The sequence below is a fragment of the Scleropages formosus genome, chromosome 3 (genome assembly GCF_900964775.1).
Source record: "Scleropages formosus chromosome 3, fSclFor1.1, whole genome shotgun sequence".
NCBI classification, from domain to species: domain Eukaryota; kingdom Metazoa; phylum Chordata; class Actinopteri; order Osteoglossiformes; family Osteoglossidae; genus Scleropages; species Scleropages formosus.
Genome location: NC_041808.1, coordinates 28224945 through 28244587, shown reverse-complemented (window position 1 = coordinate 28244587; position 19643 = coordinate 28224945). Strand labels below are relative to the sequence as shown.

General features: G+C 41.5%; 1 protein-coding gene across 1 annotated transcript; it reads right to left on the bottom strand.

The window, feature by feature from the left end:
- Positions 1-1953: 1953 nt before the first annotated feature.
- espnla (espin like a) lies at positions 1954-19227 on the bottom strand. The gene is made up of 9 exons (XM_029250397.1): positions 18934-19227; positions 18047-18237; positions 15206-15392; positions 12129-12311; positions 11887-12018; positions 4582-4756; positions 4017-4117; positions 3732-3902; positions 1954-3459 (listed from the first exon to the last, which is right to left on the bottom strand). Exons 1-9 carry the CDS (start codon positions 19225-19227, stop codon positions 1954-1956), a joined length of 2940 nt encoding a protein of 979 aa, XP_029106230.1.
- Positions 19228-19643: the final 416 nt, after the last annotated feature.

The window sequence follows — 19643 nt, the reverse complement described above, 5'->3', positions numbered from 1 at the left end:
CAGGGCGTAAGGCTGGAGGGGGAGGGGACACACCCAGGATGGGACGCCAGTCCATTGCAAAGCACCCCAAGCGGGACTCGAACCCCAGACTCACCGGAGAGCAGGTCCTGGCCCAACCCACTGCGCCACCACACCCCCTTAGTAATAATACACACACACACACACACATTTTCAGAACCGCTTGTCCCGTACGGGGTCACGGGGAACCGGAGCCTACCCGGCAACACAGGGCGTAAGGCCTGAGGGGGAAGGGGACACACCCAGGACGGGACGCCAGTCCGTCGCAAGGTACCCCAAGCAGGACTCGAACCCCAGACCCACCGGACAGCAGGACTGCAGTCCAACCCACTGCGCCACCGCACCCCCTAGTAATAATACATTAAAATAAAATTCATTTTAATTTGTTTAACAAACTTAATTAACAACTTCTCTTGATTTATGTACTTTGGACTTCATATGAATATAGTAATTCTTAAGTAGATAAGAGTTGTATCTAATATAATGTTTTCTTCACGTACAGGGATTGGACAAAATAATGGAAACACTCAATGAAAACATTTAACTAAGGGGAAAAGTCTCTAACAAATGACAGAATTGACAAAACATGGGAAAACTGTGCTGGCAAAGAAACAGTGGTCACAAGTTGAAGCTCACTCAGTAGTAACTTCAGTTGTCTCTCAGTAACTGAGAGACAGACACTTTACAGAATAGTTGCTAAATGCTGCAAAACAAAAGCCTCATATTTTGCCAGAGAACTGAATCAGAACCTCTGTGACCCAGGCTCAATAAAAACTATACATTGTGAGCTTCACAAAACTTGAACATATGGGACGGTGGCCATTCATTCGGTCATTCGGTAAAACCGCTTATATCCAAGGCCAGCAATCAGAGATGTATCACCTGGTGTAAGGAGCACAAAACACTGATGCTTGAGTCACAGAAAAAAGTAATATGGTCTGATAAATTATATTTCACCCCGTTTCCTAAATCTGGACAGGATTACATTTTGAGAAAACCACACCATGCATTCAACTCGCAATGTCTGTTACCAGCTGTTAAACATGGTGGAGGATTGGTATTGGTATAGGCAGCCACCTCGTGGGAGTCATTAGGTCCGATGATGGCTCTTCATAGTTGCATTATAGTCAAGGAATATGATGCCATTTTACAGGACCAGGTGCACCCAATGGTGCAAACAGTGCTCCCTCACAATATTCCAGGATAACAGCTCCATACACACTTCTAAATTAATTCAAAAGTGGTTTCATGAACACTGGGATGAAGTCAACTACCTTCAATAGCCTCTCCAGATCTAACCATTATTGAATTTTTATGAGATGTCCTGGAGTACAGTGTGCAAAGTAGACTTCCACCTCATCCATCCTTCAAAGATCTGGAAGCTTTTATTCTTCACAAATTGTGATATATCTAACTACAAACAGTTCAGTATTGTAAAATAAAATTCCATGAAGGACTGAAGCTGTTATGAAGGCAAAGGTGGCCTTATTCCTTATTAGGTCCTTGTTACTGATATATTATGTGTGTATATTTTCTCCACTCCCTTTATATTTTTTCTTTTTCTTATGTGGTGTGTTTTACTGAACCTCCATTTTACTACAAAATAGGAATTAATAACAAATGAATCCATAACCATTAAGGATACATCACAAGAACATTCTTCACCAAAAATAACACATTATCAAAAGTTAACTGATGATTCCTTTCAACAGTTAAATAAAGTGGTCACTTTTAGTTCTACAGCATTACCTTGGGCAATAAAAATAAATTAGAATAAAAATTATATGAATCTGCACAAACAGCAAAAAACAGTGACACACATTTGCAGTTCAACTGCATAAACTGTGGATTGTTCCTTTTCAGCTGACAATAAAGATTGATGACTGGGATATTTAAGAAACATAGAAAATACTTAAAAAGCAGAAAATGTTTTTGCTACTCAAAATCAAAAATTTCAGCTTCTTTCTCTTTCCAAAAAGCAAAGCTACGGTCTATATATTTGCAGATTTCCTCATTGCTGAAACTAGAAATTTCTGTACCGCTTTGTAAGGCAGTGTCCTCATCAGGGGTAGGTGTCTGAACAATTACTTTCGGCACCGGTTTGACCTCTGGTAACGAAGTTTCTTGGGTGGTTGAAGGAGACTCAGACATGGTTTCAGCATTTCCAAAGAACTTGATTTTGATGTCCTCAAAGCCATCCTTCCATTCTCGATTTCCGGATTCAATGTCCTGTAGGACAGCCTTGTGAAAGCTTCTGACTGTCTCCCAAGGGAACCTGCCGAGGTGGTCAAATACTTCGAAGCAGAGCAGATGTCTCATCTTCCTTTCATCTGCTGGCAGGTCAAGTTCAAGGATGTGGAAGTATCCCAACATAAAAAGATCCAGAGACAAGCTATCGTAATCAACAGTAGCCCCATGTACACGAGGCAGAAACTGCTCAGGAGAATACGTGACCTGCTGACGATGAAGACGACGAATTTGCCTGGATGGAACACTAGAGTTCATGTTCCTCCAGTTAGAGATCATTTTGTTTATGGTGCTTCTTTGCTTAAAGAAGTGGCTCAATGATCCATGTTCCATTTTCTTCTTTGATTGAAATTCCTGGAATGCATTTCCTCTTGCTGTATGGTCAGTCATGTCAGTTGTTTCTAGTCCATCTAAACTCTGTTTCCTGCCAGCATCTTTACCTTTTGTGACACTGTAGGCTGACTTCTTCCAGTGGCCCAGAAACAAGACCACGATTCGCTCTTTTCTTAGGCTGGTTGTTTCCATGACTTCATGCATTTGTTCGTCACAGCCTGGATCTGAATCACTGGTTTGGTGTACTTCAGCATCTTCATTCAACTCTTCAGAAGTTTGCTCAGTCCATTTAACATTACCTTCCTGCATACATGGCTTCAGTAATGCTTCATCACTCTCTTTCACTGAGGTGGGATTCTGACTCTCAAAGTTTGCCTTTAGATTCCTCACTGAAACACCAAATTCATGAATCTCTCTTTCAATCACTTCCCTTCTTCCTCTGGATGAGCTCTGTCTTTCTGGCATCTGGGTGAAAACTGACACAAGTTCGGTGTTTTGCATTTTACAGCACGACTGGTCAGTAAGGTTAGTCATGAGCAGAGACATGCTCTTCACAATGCCAGATATGCGGTTGCACCACAAAGGCAGAGGGGTATTGGCATCTGAACTGGGCTTTCTGAACTGTGTGTTGACTGTGAGGTTAACAATGGGTGCAGGCAGGATAGTTCTGAGCTCTTTGGCAAGACGGGCTAATTCCTCTTCATATCCTTCACAGTTTTTTTGCATGGCAACATTTTCAATTTGTTTCTCCAAGTAGATGAGATCATCCTCAGTCAGCATCTCCCCAAAAGGGCCAAGGATGGCATTTCGGGCTTGGGAGTACCTCCAGCTATCCATTTTAGTATATTTGTTCCCATTTTCCTGGTAATAAAATGATAAGCAGCTTTCTCTAAGCAAACCATGACATTTAACAGAACAGGTGATATGTAACATGATGTTCACATCTTCCAAGATTTAGTAAAATAATAAAGAAATGTACAAGCTAGAAAGATGGAAAAGATGTATTCTCTAACATGAGATTTTGAATTTCATTTTGAACATTCTCTTGAAAGTAAGGTGTCATTACATTCTGATGATTTCAAAAACATCAAAAGTGATTAAGCTTGTGTACACAACCGAGTCAAAAACAGTACCTTCCTCCTCTGGTTCTCCTCATCCTGCAGTCGAGCCTGCAGCTGACGAACCATCACCTGTCTCTTCCACTCGGCGATGGGTCGGCCCTTCTCATCAGTGGTAGGCACCAAATAGTCAATGTCACATAAATTTGCCTCCTCTGTGGGTAGAAGTACCATCTTGTCTGGTTTCTGTGGAGTGATGGAATACAAGATGCACATGTAGATCTTTTTCTGCCCTGTCGTTACTTTAATGACTAAATATAAGAAAAAGACGAAATGCAATGATTTGGGGAAAATCCTTACATTTTGTCCTGTGAAGACTGCTGTTATTCCTGCTTGTTTCAAAGACTTAAAGGTTCTCATATCAGGGTTAAATTTTTTCTCTTCCTCTGTCTTGATCACAGCTTTAAGGGATAAAAAGTTATTTCAGTAAATGCTGAGCAACATGTGATGTGCCTGAGCAGTGGAATTTTATTTTAAATAAATGCATTTATAAACTATCCAGCCTCTTAATCTTCATAACTATTTTTCAGTTATACAACTAGTGAAATACTACAAATGTAGTTTTAATGTTCATGTAACGTGCAAAAATTGTACACCTGCATAAGATTAGTAGTTTAGTAGTAGTAATACAATGATGAAGCTGTGCAAATTTGTTTCACAAAAAGCAAAATTAATTCCTTACCAGAAGATGCCACCTCGGCATATTTTTTGCTATTACAGTCTGATTTCTCCACTAATTGGGTTGAATGCAATTCCATGGGAGGAAGTGGGTGACTGGGTCCAGGTGACTTCTCCTTCAATGGCTGCTGAGAACAGCAGGTAGAAAAAGGTGAACACTGGGCCAAAGCAATTAAAGAAAACTAACAGAGGTCCCCCATTTGTGCTGCCTTGTGGACAGAAACACTGAAGATCACCATTTTTGGACTTCCACAGGAGTTTCCACAAGGTTCAGTGCTAGGCTGCCTGGATCCTGACGGTTTCCCACTGCTTTGCTCTTCACTAATGTAAACCTCAGAAAGGGATCTGTCCACAGCCGAGGGCTGGAGAAAACACAAGGACACCTTGATTCACACTGAGAATGCACTTTTACTTTAAAAGTCAGCAATAATGAAGTAGAGTAATACATGCAGGAAAAAAGTACACAATCTACATGGAAAATCAAATTTGCAATGCATTTCAAAAAAAAAAAAGAGTCAAGCAAAGGGTTCAAGGCAAAACAAAAATGTAGTGTAATTCTTTTGAAACTTACTAAAGTTGGGCAAATGATGATGAGCTACATTGAAAATACAGCTTTTTCCACAGTGTACATATTAGAGAATCATAGATATGGAAACACTTAGATCTTCTAATAAAGTAATGCAATGTACTAATGAACTCCATATACAGTTCAGTTCAAATTCGGTGTGCCAAGAAAACATTAAAAAAACTAACATCAAAGAAGCCCACGATATGCTACAGTGCGCTGATGTGCTTTATTTCCATAAGGTGGCCCCATGCATTTCCGTTTGTACTTAGCTTTGTTTTCTAGCATTAGGAAATATGTCGCAACACTGTTCTGGTACTGAAAATAAAGAACTTCCCAGAAGTTAGGTCATACATTAGTGGATGGACAGGAAAAAGTGTCTGTTTTGCAATGTCCTCACAACAGTTACCATCCTTCATGACTGCAGTGTGCCTGTTGTTCATTTTTAATTAATTCCAGGAACACGGGCACATATGGGCTTCATCAACTCTTTTATAATGATACAGTTGATGCTTTAATCCCTAACATCAGATAATAACTTTGGCATCTCACAAGATACCACACAATCAGCAATGAATGACTAAATGTCAGAGTGTTGCAGCTGGTTTTAAATGAGTTAACTAAACATGTGCGGCCACCTCTGGGAATAAACCTCAATTCACATGGCCTTCAGACAATGTATGAAAAGCAGCCAAAAACATTATTATAACACCAGGCCAGTCATAAAACATGAAACAGTGGCTGTTTGTATAATTTTGTTCTAGCCCTAATTTCTGTTCACTGCAGTGACTTTGAGTACATTTATATAAGCAAATATTTTAAATACAGTGTTATCCTGTTTGTACACGCCATTGAGAGTAATTTCTTACAAAATGAAACTTTTAAAAAAAAATTAGAAGATCCTGCTCTAAACTCAAGATTCGCAGAGTATTTTCTGGCTCTTTCATTGAAAATCACTACAAAAACATTCAGAGACCTTTATACAACATACAACAGAGCCAGGGTCACCAACACACTTGCCAGTTGTCACATGGCGAACAGCAAAGTTGTAGTTGAAAACAGGATTTTAAAAATAAGCAGAGATATCTTTTGGAAATTTTCAAATGCTTTACTCCACTTAGTTGCGTTCTATGTTATAAAACTGGTATGCCATGAAGAGAAAATGCATGTAAATTTTTGAGGTGAAATAAAGCACTGAAAACCCTGGTATTTCCAGCCTGTCATGAAAAATCAGAAGGGTAGTGTACCCCCATGTGGTTTAAGAAACTGAAAGAAATCCAGTTACAGTTGTTACTAGTTTTTAGTTTTATGTGGCACAATAAATCAACGTTTTTCATCAAAATCTTCGGTCAAGTCAAAACAATGCTTGAATAACCTGCACGTCTGGCTGGACTCGAAATCTGGGCAGTAGAGGAAAGGAGAATTCAGTAACCATACTACAGTGATTTTTTTCTCCTTTCCTGATGTCATACCATTACACCACATAAAGTACCTAAAAAGAACACATTTCACTGCAGATGTACTGATGGACAGATTAAACACAGGGAGAAAAATATGGGATTATGTGCAATAAAATCCTCTTTATATAATTCTGTATATAATCTCTACAAATTACAGACAGTCCTCGATTTACGATGGGGTTACTTTCGGATAAACCCATTGTAAGTCGAAAATGCATTTAATACACCTAACCTACTGAACATCATCACTTCTTATGCTTTAAGATGGTCGAGATCGTTGATTGCAAAAGCTCAAGATCACGCGCGATGGCCATTACGGGCTTGCTACCTTCATGCTGGACAATTATCTTGAGTTTCTCCTCAAAAGTAATTGCCTTCTTCTTCTTCTTCTCCTCACCAGTAGCAGGAGACACAGATGGGAGGTTTGTAGACATGATGGATGCACAAAACACAACGTAGATACAGGGGGTATCCAAAAAAACGCTGGCAACACAAAACACTGTAAAGTATCGGTTGTATACACTAGCGACCGTGTGGTAGACTGGGAGATGCAGATTGCTGCCGCTGCCCAGCATCATGAAAGAGTATTGCACTGCATATTGCTTGCCCAGGAAAAAAATCTAAATTTGAAGTACAGTTTCTACTAAATGCATATCGCTATCACACTCTTGTAAAGTCAAAAAATCGTAAGTTGGACCATCGTAACTCGGGGGCCCTCTGTACCCTATATAAGTGCTATTACAGTCCTTCAGCAGTCTCTGCAGAATTCAATCATGATACTGAATCTCAGTAAATAGTTACAGATCCTAATAACCAACAGGCTTCCTCAACCATCATGTTGTATTCTAACCTATCTTCTTTCCCTCTAGTGCCAACTTTGTCTTTCTGCCATCTTCTTCATATACTGAATGACAGCAAAAACCTAACTCTGCAGTTTACCACAGCAAAAATACAATATAATTTTAATAATTTAACAATTTGCCTATGAATAAATGCCAGCAATAAAATTCATGCAAGGAATTAATTCATGAAAGAAACTCTACGTTTTGCGCAACTCAACATTTCAAAAACATTTTTATTCTAGAACAAGTGTGGCCAACCTTTATCCTTGAATGTCCCAATCTAGCAAGATTGAATATTTTTCAATCAGTACATAATATACACCCCAAACACCATGTGAGATCACTTTAGTGGCAAATAAGTGAGGTAAAGAAAAGTCCAGGGACCAGCACCCTAAAAAATGTTTACTGCCTCATTAGCACAGAAAGATATTCAGCTGCAGCCACAGAAATGAAGGCAGTACATTGAGAATGGTCACAAAAAAAGAAAGAGGAGTAGCTTTAAAATGTACTTACAGCCTGAAAGAGACATGATGCCCGTGCTAGTTATCCAGCTGAAGTACTCACTGCTTAAGATGTGCAGCAGCTGAACCTCTAACCATTTGGCAGAGTCATCAGTATTTCAACCCAAAGCCCAAGGATCACAGGGCAATAAACAATAAACGGAAATCGAAGCATGCTTTTAATAATTAAGCAAGGGATTAAATAGCTAGAAAAGTCAATGATGCAGGAGTGAACCAACATTGACATGCAAAGCAAGCACTGGTTGAGGAAGGGGATTCGAGGAATAGCTGTCAAACTAGCCCGAAGCCTATTTGATACCATGTCCTATGTACTTGAGCACGTCTTCATTTCGTAGCAGCAATTGAAGAGCAGAGCTAATGCAGCCGGTTTAATCGCATCCACCTGTAAATCACGAGGCAGGTACTGGCAGGGCAATGCAGAAATGGATCTTTCCAGTTAAACACCGCTGGATTAACAAATGGAGGGAATGCTGATAGCCTAGCTACACTGATTTTTGCCTACCTGATGCTGGCTTGTGAGCCATTGATCAAGTTCCCTGGATGTCCGTAATGGGTTGTGTTTCTTTTTTGAACAATAGGTAGGAGCTACTGCACCTGGGTCTTCATTAGCTAAGGACCCAAGGAGCCATCTGGCATGACCTTGGGAGAAGCTCCAATTAGCTCTAAAGGATCTTGTAACAATGACTCCAGTGTACAGTTTACTCACAGTAATACCTCTGCATCCCTAAACTATAGGCAGCAAAAGCCCTTTATGTTTGAAACACCTGTTTTGAGAGATAAAATACATCAATTTCTGATCTGTAACTATACAGACCAATTTGTCTTTACATTTTGAGAACCCAGCCTGACCCCTGCTATTTTTAATGATTTTATACCATATTTCCCACAAAGCATGGTTTTTCTAGGGATTTCTTCCTCATCAAATATCCCTAGCATTCCAGTTAGTGGTGCCATGCCATACTTAAACAATGGCAGGAAAAGCATGGTATGGTATGTATGTCACATTTATTACAGCTGTGCCTGTTTCTAAGCCATGTGACCACCTCATGGTAATATATAAAAGGGAAGGTAGAGAACCCTTGTCTGTGAAGACCAGCGTATACTAGATTTTGCTATACTTCAGCTCTTAAGCACATTACTAAATTATCCATATAGCTGTATTGGGTGTATCACATTAATTAAATTTTTTTTCCTAAAAACTGCCGGACTCTTGGGCTCCAGGACCAGAATGATTTGGCTGGTGAATTATGCTGTTCAGTGTGTTAACAGTTGTAAAGTATTTTAAATTGGCACTGATGATGGGAGTTCCAGTATCATCAGTGCAATTATTCTCATACATTCAGATATTTAATACCATCTAGTAGCTATATTACACTGTGACGGACCGGCATCCTGTCCTCAGCCTTGTGCCCAGTTATTCTGAGATAGACTCTGGACTGGAGGACAGGAGCTAAGTGAAAATGGACAGATGGATAGATAGTGGCTATGATAAATTACAATTCTCACAGGCCAAAAATATTATAATTATGTTGGCACATAGAAATCTGCTTGTTATATACATACAAATGCATAATAAACAGAACATGAAGGTGTTAATATGGAATATACAGACCCGCTAAACATAGTGAATAAGAAAGGATAATATTTCGCAGTCTAATATTGTGCAGATTTATTCTGATTTTTTCCTCAGAACAAATCTGCACTGACAAGTTTCCAGAACCATTAACTGAAGGCCAAATACAAAGATGAAATAACTTCAGTGTACCTTTGGTAAAGCTCTGTCAAACACGTACAGCACATGTAGTTAAAATGCACCTGTTCAGCACTGAAAAAAGTATTGTTCTTACATAAATAAAAATCTATTATGAGAAACACCTTTTGTGTTTCTTATCCAGAGAAAGGATCCTTGGATATCTATGCTTTATTATGTGCATCTTGTTTTAATGGGCGGTAAACTTGACTGGAGCAGCAGGCGGTATGAACATGCTATATGGACAATAGGAACAGAGCAGTCAGCTGGACTATTTGAAACATAGTTCTACCACATGTCCCATGCACCCGTGGGAGAAAATGAACATTACTGCTACTTATTTTATGATGCCTAAGGATATTGGCATTCCCAGCCTGTGGAGCACTCATAATATACACTTAAATACATACATGAGTACAGCATGATCCCGTCAGATTAAATTGCCCCATTCCGGTCATCGTACGGTGAAAACACAGGGGTGACAGAAACCCTGAAACTGAAGCTCGGGGATCCCATGACCAGCTCAGCCGCACAGGTCTATATGTGAGCTGCCATTTGGGAGTAACTGATCATTCCCCTTAGCGCACCAGAGAGTTAGAAATGCAGCACCTGCCGTGGGCGCAGCCTGCAGCCCTTAATTAGCTTCTTTGTTAAAGAAGATTATTTTTAAAGCTGCCCCAGGGGCCAGGGCAAACTGCATTTCCATCAGCCTCTCTGTATTAAATATATTTCCTACGGTTGGCTAGCCTGCGTTACCCAGCTGCTCCAGTTCTAATTTATTCATGACCTGTCCACTGGAAGGTTCTGTTACCAAAAATGTGTGCCCATGGACAGCCAGAATAAAAGAGAAACACTTGAGTGATTTAATTAATACTGCCGGGTCATGACACGGTGGGAAAAGTCGCAGAGGGTCAGCATGATGCTCCTCTGAAGGGTTTCACCTGAGTCCAAGTGCTCCTTACTGAGACCCACTTCTCTCTGAAATGAGGTCTATAGTGGCCATCTACACACTCTGCATATTTTAGCAGCAACCTTTCCAGAACAACAATTCAAACTGGATGCAATATTATGCTCTTTGGTGCAATTAATATTAGAAATATGGTCACATTTCACTGAAACAGGCTTAGTCTAGAGTACTGTGCTGTGTGACAGAGTTTAAACGGGGCGATTTTACCCTAAAGGAACCGCTCTAATGCATTCTTTGACAGTGGAAAGTGTGACTGTTCACATACATTGAAAAGAGGAGGAAAAGCCTCATATGTTCTTAAAGATATTTCGGGCTTTAAAAAAACACTGAAAAGTTGGCTCCTTTCACACTGCACAAACTTTCCGCAACAAACAGCGCAGTCATCAGTGCTTCCTCTGTGTTTGTTACTGGCAATTATTTTTACAGTTTTGACACATTCATTTGGCTCTTTTTTGGAGCTGTTAACATTGCGTGCTTTGATTGCTAACAAGCTGTGACCCAACACGTATCCTTAACAGCTCTGTGTTTTTCTTTGCCGACCCCATAGAAACATCACACAAAGTGAGCATTACTCTGAATTTCAATGAGAAACACAGCTCTGTGTAATAAATGTAAGTAAACATGCGACTGGAAACCTTTAAGTTTGGAAAGTTTTGTCTGGACACTGTTCTCGGGCATTTTTTTTCCTTATAGAGAATATTGAAAAAAATCCAGCTGGTGGACAGTTGGCCAGCGTTTGGGCAGCGAGCAGAAACCCTGCAGGCAAGCGACACGTACAGAACGGTGCCATCTCTGAAATATTCATCACCCAACCTAAGGACCGTCTTACTTCACTTCCTGCTTGGCGTACCAGGCACGGAAAATAAAAGAGGCTCGGCCATTGAGACCATCCTCTCACACAATCGCAGGAGCCTGATACTGCTCTTTTTAATCCATTGTTATCCACAGTTATTATCCAGTACTCTGCCTCTAAGCCTTTAATTAATGAGAGCAAATTAATCTTAAACAAGCTTTGACATAATATATGGTAATAGGAAAAATGAAAGAGACCGTGTTTAGACATTGTTATATTCACTGACTGTGAATGCAAACGACTGCAAAAGGGGTCAAATCAAGCCCAAAGCCAAAAGTATTTCTACAAAAGTTGTATAACAGTGATGTTATAAGCAGACATACTAAGATTTATTGTTTGTGTATGCCACTCTTTGTTTTGCCATCCAGTTCACTTGGACAAGGAGCGCGTCAATTCAAGCGTGCAATGAAACATGGAAATAGGGAAGATCTAAAGATCTGATGTTTAGAGCATCCTGGAAAGAGACAATAGTAGAAAACTGGAAATGTTTTGCCAATCTTTCAAATCAGCGATTTACAAGGAGAAGTCTCTTACACATTTCTCTACCGCTAGCAGGAAGCTGGCACACTCGTAGTGGCCGTTGTATTGAGCCAGGTCTGCCGCTGTAAACCCATCCTTGTCCTGCTCCAAAGGGCTGACTTCATGGACTAACAGGACCCGGCAGCACTAACAGAACAGGACAGATTGCAAGTCAAACGTTCAAGTTTCAGATCAATGACCAAAGAAAGTTTCGCAATGTAACAAGACATCCGAATGTAAAAATACGCGACTCTTGCCTCCAGCTCCCCGTTTTCTGCTGCATCGTGAAGTGGGGTCCCACCCCAGTAGTCCTTAATGACCTTGGCCCCCATGCGCAGGAGCCGTTCAAGGATGCGATGATGCCCCCCACTGGCAGCAAAATGCAGTGGCGTTGCCCCTTCTCTGTCCTGGCAGGACAGACTGATATCTGTGAAGGAAGCCTTTCGAAAAACAAACACGGTCAGAATAATATGTTTCGACTGCAAATCTCTCATAGAAAGGTCAACTCAAACATTCTAGTTGCTGACATATCTTTATGTATCAACAAATTCAGGTGTCAGTCAACTCCAATGCTAATAGAAACAAAAAGGTGTGATTTGTACAGTTACTTTGACTTGTATTGAAACAAAAACACTATAAATACAAGGTATTTCTTGTTTTACCCAATAAGCTGCACTGTTTTATGAAGATATATATAAAATTTATGCCTGCAACATGTTCCAAAAAAGTTGGGGCAGTCGAGTGTTTACCACTGTGTAACATCACCATGTCTTTTAATAACACTTGTTAAGCGTTTGGGTACTGAAGACACCAGTTAGTTAAGTTCAGCAAGAAGACTTGTCCCCCATTCATCCATTATGCAGTTGCACAATTTTACAGGGCCTTCGCTGGCGTATTTAGCGCTTCATAATACACCACACATTCTCAATCGGAGACAGCTTGGGAGTGCAGGCAGGCCACTCTAGTCCCTAGTCCTTGGAAAAGATGATGCCTGGATGGCCGCTTATGTTGCTGCAACATTTGTGTATATCTTTCTGCATGTATGGTGCGTCCCAGAAGTGCAAGTTACCCATGTCGAGAGCAATGACACACCCCCATACCCCGACAGATGCTGAAGTTTGGACCTGACGCTGATTACAGCTTGGATGGCCCTTTTCCTCTTTGGCCCGGAGAACACAGCGGCTGTTTTTTCCAAAAACTATTTGAAATGTTGACTCATTGGACCACAAAACACAATTCCGCTGTGCTACTGTCCATCTCAGATAAGACCGAGCCCAGAGAAGTCGGTGGCGCTTCTGGACAGTGTTGACGTATGGCTTCTGCTTTGCATAGTAAAGCTTTAACTTGTATCTGTGGATGCAATGGGGAATGGTGTTGACTGACAAAGGTTTACTGCAGTACTTCCGAGCCCATGTCATGAGGTCCGTTACAGATGCATGATGGTTTTTAAGACGGTGATATCTGAGGAATCGGAGATCACGCATATTCAGAAGGGGTTTTCGGCCTTCCTCTTTACGCAGCCAGATTTGACCGGATTCCTTCATATAATCTTTTAATTATATTGTGCACTGTAGACAGTGAAATGCCCAAAATCGCACTAAATCGATTTGTCTTTGGGGAATGTTGTTCTCAAAGTTTGGGATTATTCGGTGATGCATCTGTTGGCAAATTGGCGAGCCTGAAGGACTAGGCCTTTTTGGAGGCTCCTTATGTACTGTAACACAATTGCCTCGCCTGTTTTACATCACCTTGTGTCAGGAAAGAGGACAAGAGACCGAGGAGTAGGTGAGGACCCAATCGCAGGTTCGTTTATGTTGGGAAAATTGGACAAGGGAACAGACAAGAATCGTAGTTTGGGACAGGCAAAGGTCGTTCGAGGTGCAGACGTTGTTCTTTGGACAAACTGGGAAGCGAAGTTGATCAGACAAAGCAGGAGATCAGCAACCGAGATGACGGACCAGCGGATGAAGGGCAAAGGACAGGGAGGGACTGTAAGGACGAGGAGGTAAGTGGGTTTTGCTGATTGTCACTGGAGAAGTGGTGAGCTCAATGAGATTCTGCAACCTTGTGTGTCGGTGCGGCTTAATGGTGTGGGCGTGAGACCTAGAGGACTTGCTATTTCAACTTGTCACATCATTATTAGTCCTAAACTACCCCTATCCCAACTTTTTGGGGATGTCTTGCAGGCATCAATTTCAGAATGAACATCCATCCATCCATCCATTCATCCATCATCAACAATCGCTTGTCTCAAGCAGGGTCGCAGCAAGCCAGAGCCTCACCGGACAACACAGGCCACAAGGCCGAAGGGGGAGGGGACAAACTCAGGATGGGATGCCAGTCCATCGCAAGGCACCCCAAGCAGGGCTTGAACTCCAGACCCGCCACACAGTGGGCACCGGCTAAACTTACACCACATTCCCCCCCAGAATGAACATATACCTTTAAAAAACAATGCAGTTGATTGGGTAAAACACAAAATACCTTGGATTTATACTGTTTTTGTTTTAATACAAGTCAAAGTAAATGTACAAATTATCCCTTTTTGTTTTACTTAACATTTTCCATACTGGCCCAGCTTTTTTGGAATTGAGGTTGTAAAATAATCTACAATAAAGGTAGGTAGACATGAATTACACAGGAACATATGGATCTTCACTAAATATTTTGTTTCTCAAAATAGCACAACAGCATTTAAGGACACCCATTTACAGCTTACGTGACTATTGTTTGTCTAAGTTCTATTCCCACCACTGCTGTTGTGCTCTTGAGCAAGACCCTCACTATGAATTAACCCAGTGAAAATACCAAGATGTATAAATTAATAAAAAGCTTAAGTAGTTTTAGAATCAAAAAGTTCGACAAAATCAAATCGCTTAATATCGCATAACAATAATTTTTATAAATCTGTTTCTGTTTAAAGCCATTTCTGTTTTGCTCCATGTTTGGCCATTTAACTTGCCCAGATCGCATCAAATTCAAATTTACACTGTCCAATTATTTCAGGTATGTTTTTTATTACATTTATTCATCTAACAGATGCTTTTCTCCAAAGCGACACACATCTCATAATAAACTAACCATAACAAACCTCTTTATAAACCAAAACTTCAAACTATGTCATTTACTATTACAGCTGACTCGAGCATTTGGACACAGACAAGAAAAAGTTGCCAAATGATGAACACTGGTTTATAAGGGAAAGTAGATAACCTTCAAACTGAATCACTATTCTCCAGGAGCATAATTTGTGTCTCTGTTTTTTTTTTTTTTTTTTTTTTTTTTTTTTTACAGGTTTCAAACTGGAATTACGCCAGTTAAACAACAGACTCACCAGCCAAACCACCAGTGCATGATGGCCCATATGTGCAGCAGCATGTAGACAGGTCATACCATCGTTGGCTCTCAGATGAACATCAGCTCCACAGTCCTTCACCAGAAACTCCACTATGTGAAGGTGGCCTTCCTGACATGCCAAGTACAAAGGGGTGGCACCAATCTTTGTCTGTCGATTCACACACCTTGGACACAGCAAATGTACATATCAGCATATACTATATACAATTAATAGTGCCTTAGGAAAATATTTTGGAGGAAAGATTCACAGAATCACAAAGGAGCAGGGTAGCAGGGTGGCACAGTGAGCAGTACTGCTGCCTCACAGTGCCTGGGTGGTGAGAGAGGATGTGGGTTCGATCCCTGTTCAGCCTGTGTGGAGTTTGCATGTTCTCATCATGCCTGCAGGGGTTTCCTCCCCTAGTCCAAAGACACACTCTTCAGGTAGATTGGTGACTCTAAAAAGTCACCCACAGTGTGTGAATGACAAAGAGTGTGTTTCACTGGTGTATTGATAGAGAGACTCATTGTTAAGTAGAGTATCATGCAGCTCAAGTCATCTTGGGTGAACAAGGTGTGGGCTGGTAACACTAGTGTTCATTGGAAGTTGCTTTGGAGAAAAGTGTGTGCTCAATGACAATGCAAGTGTGGCATAGTGATTAGAGCTGCTACCTTCATATCTGAATGTTGCAGGTTTGAATCCCACCTACAAAGTACTCACCTTCAATTCCTTCTCTAAAAATTACTGAAATGGGTAAATCACTGTAAATTGCTTTGGAGAAAAGTGTCAGCTAAATGAATTAAAGAAACTGTGATAGCCTTGAAAAAACTCACTGAGCTAATTGTCTGGGTCTGTTTCCCCATCTTGGAGCAGTATAGGTCTTTTTGGGTCATATGTATGTCTTCTGTCCTCTTTGTTGTACATTTAATCTACCCAGCAAGTTTTAAAAGGCGGACTGATGTATCAGGTACCTACTGCTCCAAGGTGGGACCCAAGGGGACACAACCACATCTGCTAAAACAATAAAAAAAAATCTAATTAAGAAAACCTGTCACATGCTTTCTACATGTCTTTCAACAATCTGTATGATTTTAACCTCTCACTGGAGGATCCTCTTTCTGTAGTAGATCTGTTTGTTCGGCCAACTGGTGGTGATCGAAAGGCGAACCATAGCCAGCCCTCTGTTAGGCCTATTAATAATTCCTATTTATATATTAACAGCATTTGGTTTATTTAAAGTTTGCACAGAACCATAGTCCTCTGGCAGTCCTTGTGAACCACATCCTGTCCTGTTTTCTCTCAGTCTGAATATGGACATTCAATTAGCCTCAGATGCAGTGCAATTTGTCCATTCATTGGAGCACACAGCTTTTTCAGCACAATTTCCTCTATCCATATACCTGACAGACTGTGATGGCACTGCAGCACTTATTACACGGAGCAAACAGAAAAATGTGAGTCCTGTGTGATCTTTCACCCATTAAGATTTCGCTGCCAAGCGCAAAAACATAATTTTGGAATGCAGAGCTGACATATGACAGTGATCATAAGCAAATATTTTAATTTTAAAATCTGCATAATCTTTACAATAAATATTATGTTAATTATTGAAATATTTTTAGTTTTTTTTCAGCATTGTTCAATTTATCGATTTTGTAAAAAATGTGTCTTTTTCAGCTTTTTTTCTTTTTATACCAGGCACATCCTACTGGGAGGAGACAACGGGGCAGGACCTGGGAGACGTTTGAAGGGCTGGACATAAATGGAGATCCCCAGAAAGAGCTGGAGACTGTTGCTTAGGAAAGGAAGGTTTGGGCCTGCCTGCTCCATCTGCCACCACTGTGACCCTTTCCAGGAAAAGCAAACAGAACCAGTCTGACTGATGGATATTTTTTGTTGCTGTTTATAAGCAATCATGTGCTTAAATAGTATTTGTTTCAATTAAGGTTAATTAAGTAATAAAATCTTTATTATAATTTAATGGACTGCAACGCCACTCATACATCCACGACAGCCACGCCAGTGATAGTTTAAAAAAATAATGAAACACAGATGCTCCTTGACTTATGATGATTCGACTTACGATTTTTAGACTTTCAGTAGAAACCATACTTTGAATTTGAATTTTGATTTTTTCCTGAGGGGGTGTGGTGGCGCAGCAGGTTTGGCCTGTGCCTGCTCTCTGGTGGGTTTGGGGTTCGAGTCCTGCTTGGGGTGCCTTGCGACGGACTGGCGTCCCATCCTGGGTGTGTCCCCTCCCCCTCCAGCCTTGCGCCCTGTGTTGCCGGGTTAGGCGCCAGCTTGCTGCGACCTCGCTTGGGATAAGTGGTTTCTGTGTGCGTGTGTGTGTGTGTGTGTGTGTGTGTGTATATATGTATGATTTTTTCTAGGACAAGCAATATGCGGAGCAATACTCTCTTGCGATGCTGGGCAGCGGCAGCGATCTGCATGTCCCAGTCTGTCTCACAGGTGTGTGTTAGGTGTATTAAATGCATTTTCGACTTACGATATTTTGGACTTACGATGGGTTTCGCGGAACGTATCCCCATCGTAAGTCGGGGACAACCCGTAAACAGTTTGAAAAAAATGTACACATTCAAATATCCAGCAATATGTGTGTTACTATAACCAGATTTAGTTATATGCTTTAGCGTATTAAAGGTAAATAAAGTGTGAAAGCTGCTCAGTAGCGTAAAAAATATTTGCAGCTAGTTCATGCGCGTGTACTACATAACTTTCCATTATGAAAAGTCCTACCTCAGTAAGTAAACTTAAATATTGCAAGAGAGTGAGATTTGATCTCCTCTGTGGAAGCTTGTCTCAGCGGAGAACTCTTACCCATAGGCTTCCCGAACCAACAGCTTCAGGCAGGTGAGGTCCCCTTTGGAGGCAGCGAAGTGTGCCGGCAGCACCCCGCAGTCGGTCTCCGCTGCCGCCTGGGCTCCCACAGACAGAAGCCACTGTGTTACTTCCACACACCCAAAGCGGGCAGCTAAGTGAAGTGCAGTGGCTCCCGCGTTGTCCCGGTCCTACAGCAGGGGCATGTGTGAACGTACGGGAAATACACCTAGGAACCACATTCGTATTTACTTGATTTCCACAAACATGTATGTGTACATAAGTGAGGGGTACGAGCAATTACCAAAGTAGCTCACAGGGACACAGCTACAGCTGCCAAAGCCTCAGCAAGGGTGAGAACATAAGGCACCGTATCACATTGCACCTCATTCTTTCCATTAAGGTCTTTTCACCTCACTAAATAATGTTGATCTCTACTCTACACACATTCGACAAATGTGAATGCAAAAAATTCTTTAAAAAAAAGAAATATATATATATATATATATATGACTTGGTATTTCAACGTGACATCATGACTACTTTAAAACATGAATAGAATGAAAACAGGCAACAATGTCTCCGTCACTGACCCTTATAGCCGTTATTAAATGACACCCTTCTTCAAAGATATCCTGTTTACAGTTAATGATTCAATTACACAGCACGCTAATTTTTACTGGGACAGTTTTTGTACCGTGCTCAACGATACTATAGTGGAAGGTGGGATTCAAACCTGGGTTGTTCGAGTAGACTGCTGAAGCTCCAAGCACTAACCACCTGCTGAACCACTACCAGTACCCTCTAACCCAGAGTTTTCAGTACCTCCCTGCAACCTTGTGATCCCATGGTACCAACCAGCGGTGTCCCATACTCTCCAGACTCACCTGGGTGCTGCAGGCTCCATGTTCCACCAGCCACTGGAGAACAAACAGGTGGCCTGTGGCAGCAGCATCGTGTGCTGGTGTGGCTCCGTTCCTGGCCCTTGCATTGCCAGGGAGAGAGGCAGTGTCCACTAGAAAGCGTAAGCAGTCCAAATGTCCGGCACGTGCAGCGTGGTGAACAGGTGTAGCCCCCTGGGGGTCCGTGATGTGGCCGTCAAAGCACTTGGTAGCAGCCAGCTCTTTCAGGACTGCAAGGTCACCTTCGCGAGCTGCCCAAATGGCCTTCTGTTGCCCCATGGCCATTGTTTTTGCCGTGGTCTCTTGAACGCTGTGGCCGTGAATGGAGGCAGATGTGTTCCACGGGGAAAATGACACCCAAGAGGCAGGCAGCTAGCCTGGCCACGAGAAGGAGGCCAGAGACAAGGTCACGCCCAATCAGAAATAACAGTAATGGAAGAAACCAGGAGACATGCAGCAGTTTCTCTGGAGACCCCCATGCCCTTGGTCCTTTGAGAAATACGAGTCCTGCTGTAACTCTCTGTTTAGCTGAGAGGACGAGGCGAAAGGACGTGGAAATTAAAGTAACATGAGATATCTAGAGGACAGTGAGAGGGGAAGGATGACGTGAACTGATATTTTTACAACACTTTAAAATATTTATCAACGAGCACTGCGTTAGCCTCTCTAATTTGGTGACACATGTAACAAGTGTT

Coding starts and splice junctions, on each gene's coding strand:
- espnla (XM_029250397.1), bottom strand. CDS start 19,227: ATGGGGCAACAGAAGGCCATTTGGGCAGCTCGCGAAGGTGACCTTGCA. Junction 12,019..12,128: donor CAGAAAACGGGGAGCTGGAG/GCAAGAGTCGCG, acceptor CTGTTCTGTTAG/TGCTGCCGGGTCCTGTTAGT. Junction 3,460..3,731: donor AGGAGAACCAGAGGAGGAAG/GTACTGTTTTTG, acceptor TTTTATTACCAG/GAAAATGGGAACAAATATAC.